Raw genomic sequence first — 10,689 nt, 5'->3', positions numbered from 1 at the left:
TCCCTGTGACATTCCAAACACAGACAAGTAGCTTTTACATTCAATCCCCAGCACAAAGACTGTATAGCTACCCTCTGTCTCATCTTTAAGGTCATGAGGACCAGGATTTGTGTCATTTGAAAATCAATTCAGAAGGAAGTATCAGATGCTGTTGGGGTTTTGGGGGGCTACTGTTTGTTTTTAAATAAAGAGGAAATCACCAAACAGTACAGAAGTTCACGTCCCTGTTCAAAAATGAAAGAAAGACAAATGGAATTAAGTTTTATTGCACTTTTGCAGGCAAACAACCCCAAACTTTTATCAGGAAAAGACAGCATTCTAGTCACTGCCATCTGCAGAGAAAAGTCAACAATGGCAACAGAGTAAACAAGCCCAAATTTGAGAAGTAGAAATATTTTAATTCAGTCTTCATAAAAACCATTAGTAATATACATTACACAAGTTATCAAGACATGAAAAAAACTTTAAAGTCCTGCTGTTCCTGCAACAGTAGCCTCTTTTCTCCTTAAGTCAAGAAGAAAGCCAAACCAGAAGTAGCTGAAGTTAATTAACATTAACTATTAATAACAGCAATTTTAGTATATTTCCTCACATCCATGTGGAGGAAACTCATGAGAAGAGTTATGCCAAGCTCCATTTTAGGAACTTAAACAAAAACTTCTTTGAATCAAAGTGACACCAGTGAAACTACTTTCCCTACTCCAAAAGGAACGCCACAAAAACCTCACCCTAATATTGAGTTAGTTTTATGAACAGAGAGAGTCTTTGGCACCAAAGGCCTTCTATACATAATCATACCCACATCAGAATGATGATACAATTTACTATCACAAAACTTTGTAGGTAGTTGATTAATCCTCTTCTGTACCACAATCTTCCATTGTTAAGATACTGCTGGCTTAAGCTTCAGCAGTTGGAGGACGGCAGGAAAAAAGACATTTTGCAAATTTCCCTCTTCACGAAAGAAATGTCCGGACTGTACCCTTTATTGTCCCCCTGCAAATAGGGCATTTCCTCAGGGATGGTGCACATTCTTTGCACACCACTAAGTGACCACATGGAATAAAAACAATAGAAACTTCTCTGTCCATGCAAACTTTACATGTTCTTTCCTCTTGCAGTCTTCTTAACTGTTCTTCCATAGGTAAACCTGGAAAAAATAGTTAACTTTTTGTCAGCCTGAATATAGGTGAATCTATCAAAATATATTTAGAGTGTAGCCATGTCCTTTCTCCGTTCTATTTCCCTACTTGTATTGACAAAATATAGATGGCAGAACATTTTCAGAGCTCAGAAAGTGGCATGCAAGGAACTAGTCTGTACTTTCCAGTTCTGTGAGATGTTGGACAGCCCAGGGGCTGGAGGCCAACCAGTGTTCACATTTTAGCAAATGCTGTACTTCTCTTGGTTGGGTATCAGAAACACAGACCACAGCCTGATGGGTGGAAGTGAGCTATATCCATGCTTGTACACCTTTCTACAGTCTATTAACAGATTAAACCACAGGACCAGAACAAACTCAAGCTCATGTCTGACAAGTTTTTATCTACACAGCTGTTGGTCAAGGTAGATCTCAGGACACCTATAGCCCACTCTGGAAAAGCAGAGATGATACCTGTTCTGAAATGCTAACCAACTATTCATTCTCCAGTCTTTACTAAATGCCTGAATGAGAGCTTGTATCAGGATCAAGTCCAGTATGTGCTGCTCGAATTGTTGAGCTCCAGAAAGCTCTACATCCTATGATGTGCAAAAGCATGAGTAAGGCACAGGATGCAGCTTACACCTGCTAGACTTGCCTGCAAGTATGCACATGCACTTTACTTTTGGTTAACTTTTTCAGTTCATCTTACTAAAGCAGAATTAGAGAGAGGGTAAAGCACCAAACCTATTTCTTAACCAAAGTAATTTTCTTTTATATGCTAGCTGTTTGTTCCACAATAGTCTTTAAGATAAGAAGGTAGAATTTAAGGTACCTGAAACATCTTCTGTGGGAACATACTTGATGGTCTTCTCCACTAGAATAAAAGAAAAAAAAACCCTTATCATTTGACTAATCTATGTTCAAACAGCATCAGTTTGTTTCTTTTTCTTTAGATTGCTGTGAGAGCACTGGTTAAACTTCTATAAAAGGATATTCTTTAAAAGCAAAAGGAAACCAGACAGACATACCAAATAAATCTCTGTAGAGCACAGGGTCACAATCTCGTAGACAGTTCCTGAAGATGCTGGCTGCATCATTTCCTTTCACTAAAATTGTATCTATCAGTTCCCTTGCCTGCAATGCTGTCTGAGTCTTCTGCTTAATAACATCATGCTCAAGTTCTGTTATCACTTTAGCTGATAGTAAACTCCCGAGGATTGGGAGTACACACGTTAAACGTTGGAATAAAGCCATTCGATTCTTCCGGATTAAGGACAAATCATCTGGAATGTAAGGGGGAATTAGATAAAATAATTAGGAATACACTACTCCAAGTTGCACTTCTGTTTAACAGCAATTGATACATTCTTTAAACTCTATTTGAAATGTTTGCTTATCACACATCATTAATAAAACCCTCAGCAAGTTTTAGTGGTATTCACATAACAAACAGACTTAAGGAAACCACATACAAGCAGCTTCTGAGCCAAAGCCTGTTCACCAAGGAAACTTCCTGCTCTCATCTCTAGGTTAAATGATCAGAGGGGACCTTGTCTAGCTCCACACTAGCAAGACTTACATAGAGGTGCAATCTTTGCAGCTGTCCAGAGAGTGTAACACCAACACTAACTCATCTCAAGAGGTTAACTTTTGTCAGTGCTAGGCTGTAGATAAAAGAAAGCTCTTCTAAGAAGTGTCCAACACAATTACGTACAAGAAAATCAGAAGTACAGCACAACCAGACTCTGGAGACTTTTTTAATACTCTACCACACATAAGAACAAAAAAATTTCCAGTAGGATTTAATGCTGAATCCATTTATGGTTTCTTGATAGAAATGCAACTAGGAAAGAAGCAGCCTTAATTCAATTTATAATAGAAATAATTCATTATGCTTCACAGACTCAAAATCAGAAGGATCTTTAGGCTTCAAAACCTGGATGGCATTGAAGCAACAGGAAATGTTAAAGACACATCAAATAAACACTTAAATTGATGACATACATGGGCTGAGTCAGACAGAAAAGCAGATCTTTGGCCATCTTACAGAATCTGAATCTGTAGAAGTTTATGGCCCCCTCTAGGAGGTGGATATGGTGGCTTACTGATTCAAGCAGCTTAAAGAGCAGGCAAATCTGGATAAAAATTAGTAGAGTGTACCAAGCGTTTTATTAACAGCAATATAAAGGCACACAAATGAAAAAAAAATGCGCTTTGGAAAGAAAAGGTCATTCTGAACCCTTGGCCTCTGCTATGAAACATTTCTCCTAAAAGGGAATGAATCAATTCTCAGACTTCTAGTTCCATACAGATATCCTGACAATGCTTTTAGAGAAGCTGCTCCTAACAGCAATGAAACAAAATCACTTAGTGCATAAAAACAAACATTAAAAGTATACATATTACTAACCACTGCAGATTTCACTTTTACTTATGCCTGATGCCTACCTGATGCCACTTCCTCCAACTGTTTTTCTTTCTCTTCTTCAATCTTCTCATCTTCAGCAGTGAGCAGATCAGACACAAGATCATTAACAGTCTTGTAGTTTTCTCCAGTGGCCAAGATTTTACTTTGCACTGTTTGCTTTATTAGCCTTCTACTGAATCCCATCTCCAAGGCAGCTTTAACCACAGGTGTGTTCATCATGATTGCATCTTCTGAATGGCTCTCTCCAGGTTCAAAACGAATAACTAATCAGAAAGGGAAATCCTCATGTATAACAGGAAGAATAAAATACCCATACAACCCCAGAAGTCAGACACATCAACATTACCTACACACATGAATACTAAGCAGTAAAAAGTTTCAACTGTTTAAAGAGAATTTTTTAAAAGTCATTTTAAAAATGGAAGCCAGTCACTTAGTCATGGATTGAAGCCAAAATAAACATCAATCCATGTCAGACCTTTGTTAAAACCTAGCTTAATCCAGAGAAACCTCTGAGAATTCCATTGTGTTTTAGCAGCTTTTTTTTATACTTAGTTATTTCTAACTTCAGCCTTGAAACATGTCCTGAGGGTGTGCCAGGGGTGGGGGAGGGAAGTCAGAGTTTATAGTACAAACAATTCCTCTATTCCAGCTCTTGATCAGTATTTTGCATTTAATTTAGTAAACACCGGACACGTGGTATTCTGACTCATTGTCCTCAGTCAGCAGGGACTAGGACAGCATAAACTCCTCCCAGAGGGTGAAGGGGTTTTCCCACTGTAACCAGAGTCCAGCCTAGAAAGAATTCACTGGATCAGCTTGTCCTACCTTCTTCCTTAACTGCTGCTGCTCAACTCAGAGCATTTACCTAGCTACATGCCTAGAGACGGAATTGCGTAACTGCAGAGTCATGACACCCTCTAGCAACTGTTCCACCAAGCTCAACACTTGCTTTGCTGAACCCAACCCTGAAATGAAAAACTACAAAAACAGCAACCAAGCACTCAAACCCAAAAATGTCAATATGAGCTGCTAGCATGAAAATAAGGAAAATGAAAAACAAGATCTCTTAGAGGTGTTTCCTTGGAGTTTGTCTACACAACATCAAAATTATTTAATTTTTAGGAAACAAATCTAAGAATTCACTATCCAAAGCTAACTTGCTTAGCAATCATTAAGTGTGCAAAATGCTGAGGAAGTTTATAAACATGCTTTAATATACATACTTGGAGGATCAAGGTTTTCATCTACAGGCGGATCAGAGGTTGACAAGAGCTGTGGAACACAAGAGAACTACGTTAGTATCAAAGTATTGCTCTTCCCTCTATGTACCTTTCTAACACATTGTTCATCACCAATCCTGCTAAGCTTTCTACCCACTAAATATTTCACCTGCAGTTACACAAGTCTGCAAATTTGTGCAACTATATATCAACTTAAAGCTGGTGCTGACCACTTCCAGGAAGAGGAGTTTGGCTACTCTTGCCATAAGAATTACAAATAGAAATAATTCACATTGTCCATGACTGATTTCTGAAATAATAATTACTGATCTGCAATATTCAGTGTATAATCAGAACTTCCCTCTGCTAACATAAAGGAGCTCACTGTCCTCACTAGGACTTTCCATAAGTAATCTGTGGAGGTTAAACTCTACTAGTCCAAGACTAGCCATGGTTCAGCACTAGTTTCTTTTACATATTCATGAAGAGCATTTATGATGTCAGAAACCCAGGAGAAACATACGCAGAAATGAGGCAGAAGAATGGACTGAACTCAAAGAAAGAACATAGCACTGTTAAACAAGGGAAAACCAAAGTTACAGGACAGTAAAAGTTTACCTGTTCAAGGAGATGGGGGAATCTGGCCTGAATTTGACTTACAAACTCTCTTCCTTTTACACGAAGCAGATACTCACATCTGAAACATTGACAAAAGTGTATCAAATCATACTTTCTACTTGCCAAAGGAAAAAAAAAAAAACAAGAAGAACGAACAAGTTTAAACCTAGTGTAACTTAAATACATTTCTCTTCCTTCAGAAGAGAAAGAATACTCCTAATTGGAAGCTTGGTGCAGCCTAGTGTCCGGTGACACTTAGATAAAGTTCTCCCATGACACCCAGCCATCAGCTGGCTTATGTATATAAATGCAGCAGCTTTACATTCTGCTACCACTTGTAATCAAAATGGCATGTCATGAGAAATGATACTGTGTCAGAATCACTACAAAGTGCAGTGATAAACTGTTTCTATCTTGCATCTCACCATTTTTATCTTCCACTCAAATCATTCAAAAGAAAGAATCTAACAAAATTTAACACCACTATCAAAGCCAGATCTGCTTCACTAACATAGGTTTATCTCTTATGTACATTTGCCAACAGGCTTAACACAGTAAGGAACAACAGTGACATTTAACCCTACATACATCATATAGTCCAGCAGTAGCTGATAAATTGCCCATGAAACCTTAGTTGGAGATCTACAATGAGAAGAACTATAATTAGCTTTCCTGAAATTAAGTGCAGCTATTTCTGTAATGGAGGTGGTGATTTCCACGGGCATAGATAGCAATTAGGTATGAAATTGCCATTTAATTATAGGTGACATTAAAATGTCATTTCTGTCATTCCTCCAGTAGAGACACACTAAAGAACCACTGAAACCCTCTTCACAAGCCTTTCCACATGTAGGAAACTAAACCACACAAGCAGAACATCAGGTTCAAGAGCATTCAGCATGGGCACAAAACTAGAACCAGTGAGTTAAACATTCCTTCTACTTCATTTCTCAGCAGCCCTTGCTCTCCTCAGTCAGCTTCCTGACTGCTTCTCCTAGAGAGAAGGGTATGCTCATTAACAATGCAGTTTCACTTGCTGTTAGTGATCTGGGGATGCACACAGCTTTTAGTAATGAATGGGAAAGTATTATGTGCCATGGTTAATGAAGAAATGTTTTAATTATGCCCACCTACGCACTTCAGAGCTTTCAGACATGCATGCAATACACCCAAATGAAAGAGTGAACCTGTACATCAATAAAGTTCAACAAAACTATTAAGTGCAGTACATATCTGCCAAAATTAGAACATTTAGGAATAAGAACAAATTATGATAAAGATTTTTTGCAAGTTACCTTGGAAACCACTTTGCATGCTCAATCCATGGATCATCTCCAGATTCCCAGCACCTTAACCCACCATCACAGCAAAAACACTTCACGTCATCATTGCGACCTTAAAAAAGAAAACCAAGGTAAAATATCTAGCAAATACTGAGACAACTTACTTGAAAGTAAATGTTGGACATAGCAGTATGAATAAAACCGGAGAAGTCTGGGTTTCTTACCTACATAGTAAAAGCCAGCATCTGCAAGCTGTTCAGGCTGAACTGGAATTCTGGTTGGCCAATTTATGAATGTTTTAACACGTGCTTCATGGGTTTGCATGCTCACATTTGAAACATTGAAACTCTGCTGGTCCCGGATAAGGTTTTCCACAAAAGGGCAGTTGGGATAATGTCTCCGATGCTCTGACACAGCATTGTCTTTTGGTTCCCAATTACACAGCTGACCACCACAGGTAAAACAAGCAACTTTGTCTGCTGTCCCCAAATAATAAAGTCCAGCCTTTGCCAGATCAGTGGGTGAGAGAAATGTCAGTGGCCATGAGTGAAAGGTGCGTAGCCTAGCATCTTCTGTCCTCATAGAAGGATTGTGAAGCTTAGGGCTCAAGAATGAAAGGTCTTCAACTGCCCTAGTAGTTACTGGGTCTTGAGGAAAACTGGAAAAAGAGCCACTGAAATATCCAACCTGTTCTAAACTTGGAGAAAGTGCTATGGAATGTAGAGATGGTGAGAGACTGCTTGCAACTGAAGGTGAAAAGGCTGAACGAGATGACAGTCCAAGGTTGTTAACTGAAAGCACACTTTGAACAAAACTGCAGCTAGGATACAGCTGCTTATGTTTTTCCATAGCATTATCTCCTGGTTGCCAGTTCTCCAATGTTAAGCCACAACTGAAGCACTTAACTTTATCTTGCACACCCGTGTAATAAAACCCAGCCCGGGCAAGGCTCCGCTCTGATACCGGTGTGTTCATGGGGAAAGTAGAGAACGTTGACATTCTGTAGAGTTCACAGGACAGGTCATACTTCAGCTCACCACACAGAGCACTCTGCCTCATGATGCTAGCCAAGAAAGGGCTATCTTCCACTATGTTCATAATGGACTGTTTTGGGAAAAATGGGACAAGTCTTCCTCTGGGAGGTAGTTGTGTGCATTAAAGGCAATTTGGAATAACCCCTGTCTGTACAAAAGCAATAAATACTTTAAAGTGTAACTTCAAATGTGCAATTAATAGAACTGACCTCATGATTTAACAGCCTTTAAACATTTGAGAAGTTCTTGTATCTTAGTTTAGCAACTGCTTTCAGTGCAAAAGCTGCCCAATCCCATTTCAACAATTGAAGAAAGTATGTTGAAGAGGAATTTCCCTTGAATCATATAAGAATCACATGCTTCATTTGTTCTGTATATCTGGGAGAGCAGTACCAATTTGTCAGGCTCGTGGAAGTGGGATCAAAAGAGGAAAAATCTCAAATGGGTTTATCAAAACCCTTTGTCAGTAGAGAAACTAAATTGGGGGGCAACTAAAACAACACTGTTCTTATCCAGAACATATGTTAAGTGATTTAAGGACAAGATTTCACCCTAGACATCTGATAAATATGTAGCTTATACACACAGAAAGATTTCAGTTTGTAAAACCTCAATAGGAGGCTGAAAAGAAGGGTTTATCAAGTTCAAAGGGCACACAAAAAATAGAGACCCTGAACTGACATTACTAAACTGATCTCGTATATTTGCTACTACCGGACTCCAAAAAAAACCCCTCTCAATTTCTGCATATTGTTGTAACAAGTTGTTAGACTAAAGAAGTTAGTTTATGCTCAACTTCACATGTATAGAATATTCAGCTATTAGAGAAACAAATCCTATACACTGTCTCAGACAAGGATGAACTCTATTAACAAACCAGGATAGCCCCAGGCTTGTCTACAAGTCAGCACTGAATTAACAGAGCATTTCAGTTTTAGCCTGGTGCCTTAGTTACAAGTACAGAGTTATCGAATTTAACATAAATTAATTGCCTTGTGTTGAGACATTCTGATGCTTTATACTGTTGAATTAAGTTTTTTCTGTATGCCATGTTTCTGGCATACAGAAGCAAACAGAACTCTCAGGTTAGTTTCTTTATTTCTGCCTTAGTTTCTTTATTTCTGCACAGAACTACCTCCCAGAGTTAAGACTGAAGTCCCTTCTAAGGTGCCTACGTCTCCATATTGACACTGACTGTTCTCAAGAAGAAATTGTAAGTATCTGTAGTTTCAATCATTCAATTTTTTGGGGCAGAACAAAACCTGTAAGGAAGAAAAAGAGGAGTATTTGAAAATACACAAGATGAGGTACATGCAATGTCTATGCAAACAGCAATTACACAAACTGAAACACCATAAGCTTTTTCGAAATTATAGACTGTTAAGGGTTGGAAGGCACCTTAAAGATAATCTAGTCCTAATCCCCACTGCCATGGGCATGGACTCCTTCCCGCAGACCAGGTTGCTCAGAGCCACATCCAACCTGGCCTTGAACACTGCCATGACGGGGGTGTCCACAACCTCCCTCAGCAAACTGTTCCAGTGTCTCACCACTCTCACAGTAAAGAATTCCTTCCTAATATCTAACATAAATTTCCTCTTTCAGTTTGTACCCATTACTCCTTGTCCTATCACTACAGTTCTTGTCAGAGTCCTTCTCTGGCTTCCCAGCAGATCCCCTTCAGATCCTGGCAGGTTGCTATGAGGTCTCCATGCAACCTTCTCTTTCTACAGGCTGAACAGTCCCAAGTTTCTCTGCCTGTCTAATGTCACGTAGAAAGTTTCAGGGAGTCAACTCTACACACTGTGATATGGAGTGGATTTTACACACTTCATTTCCCTGTTACTGACGCATATGCAAAACTGTTTAACCCACAAGCAGAATTTTTTGGCAGACGGATTAATCAGGATACTTGATCACAAGCTGTGTAACTAAAGGTGAGATCCTGTACTGAAAAAGTTGCATCCATTTAAATTGGTTTAAGCTTGCAGATTCTCAAACAATGAAGACCCAGTTTTATAACACTGACTTAAAGAGTACTGGATTGTCTTATTTAGGTAAATCCAACTATACTTGAAGCATAGGACATTAGCAAAACTGACCTTCCCCAACAATTCAGGTAACGGCAAAGACGAAGTCCAAAGGGTTTTTATATATGTAGCTATGAATAAATACAAAATTACATATTTATTAGTCTGGTCTGGAGGATCGGTTTTTTAAAGGTTTTTCCAGGGAAGACTCAGTCACGATGACACAGCACTGCAGAAACAACCCCCTGCGCTAAGGCACCAGATCTTGAGCACCAGACCCCGCCTGGCCGGGCCTAAGCGCGCTCCCAACCCCGGCAGCGACAGCCCCACGATCCACGTACCCCCGCGGTCACCCCGGGCCTCGCTCTCTGCTCCCTCTGCTCCCGGGGGCCCGAGCGCCGCTCCCCGAGGGGGTTCCAGCGGGGCAGCCGCGCTCCCCTCCAGTGCCGGCGGCCACGGCCTGGGGCCGCACAGCCCCTCCAGCCCCCGCCGGCGCCGCCACACCGGGCACGGGCAGAGAGCACAGGCACCGGGCACGGGCACAGAGCACGGGCACCCCCCGCCCCCTGACGGCAGCGCCCTCCCGACAGGGCCCCGGCCCGCTCCCACCCGCAGCCACCCCCCCACACCCCATACTCACGGCCTCCGAGCGGGGCCCCGCAGCGGCCCCCAGCAAGGCCCAGCCTATATGCGGCGCCTGGCAGGCCGCGGGGGGAGAGGAGCCCCCGCCGGCAGCGCCCCGCCCGGGAAACTCCGGCTCGGCTCTCCCCGGGAGCTCCCGGCGGGCGCAGGCACCGCCTGACGGGGCGGGCACAGCCCCGCCCTTCGCGGGCCAGCAGCGCCGTCGTGCGGCAGCCGGCAGCGGGAGCGGCGCTGCGGGGCTGTGCGGGCCCTCGGCGCCGGGGCTCCGCCCCTTCGAGGCGCTGTGC

General features: G+C 41.5%; 1 protein-coding gene across 2 annotated transcripts; it reads right to left on the bottom strand.

Moving 5' to 3' along the window:
* Positions 1-250: 250 nt before the first annotated feature.
* LOC121662541 (inhibitor of apoptosis protein) lies at positions 251-10,558 on the bottom strand. 2 transcript variants are annotated; one of them, XM_042023780.1, is made up of 9 exons: positions 10,401-10,558; positions 6,921-8,992; positions 6,709-6,808; positions 5,414-5,492; positions 4,799-4,847; positions 3,593-3,835; positions 2,173-2,427; positions 1,977-2,018; positions 251-1,150 (listed from the first exon to the last, which is right to left on the bottom strand). In XM_042023780.1, exons 2-9 carry the CDS (start codon positions 7,792-7,794, stop codon positions 957-959), a joined length of 1,836 nt encoding a protein of 611 aa, XP_041879714.1. In that variant the 5' UTR covers positions 7,795-8,992; positions 10,401-10,558; the 3' UTR covers positions 251-956. The 2 variants fall into 2 exon arrangements, with proteins under 2 accessions (XP_041879714.1, XP_041879715.1); XM_042023781.1 differs by lacking the exon at positions 10,401-10,558 and adding an exon at positions 9,833-9,850.
* Between the last annotated feature and the right edge of the window lie 131 nt (positions 10,559-10,689).

Source organism: Corvus kubaryi, unplaced genomic scaffold (genome assembly GCF_017639235.1).
Source record: "Corvus kubaryi isolate FWS band 111438036 unplaced genomic scaffold, C.kubaryi_AGA036_p1.0 37256, whole genome shotgun sequence".
In the NCBI taxonomy this organism is placed as follows: domain Eukaryota; kingdom Metazoa; phylum Chordata; class Aves; order Passeriformes; family Corvidae; genus Corvus; species Corvus kubaryi.
The sequence above is the reverse complement of the archived record's forward strand: the minus strand, read 5'-3'. Positions and strand labels throughout refer to the sequence as shown.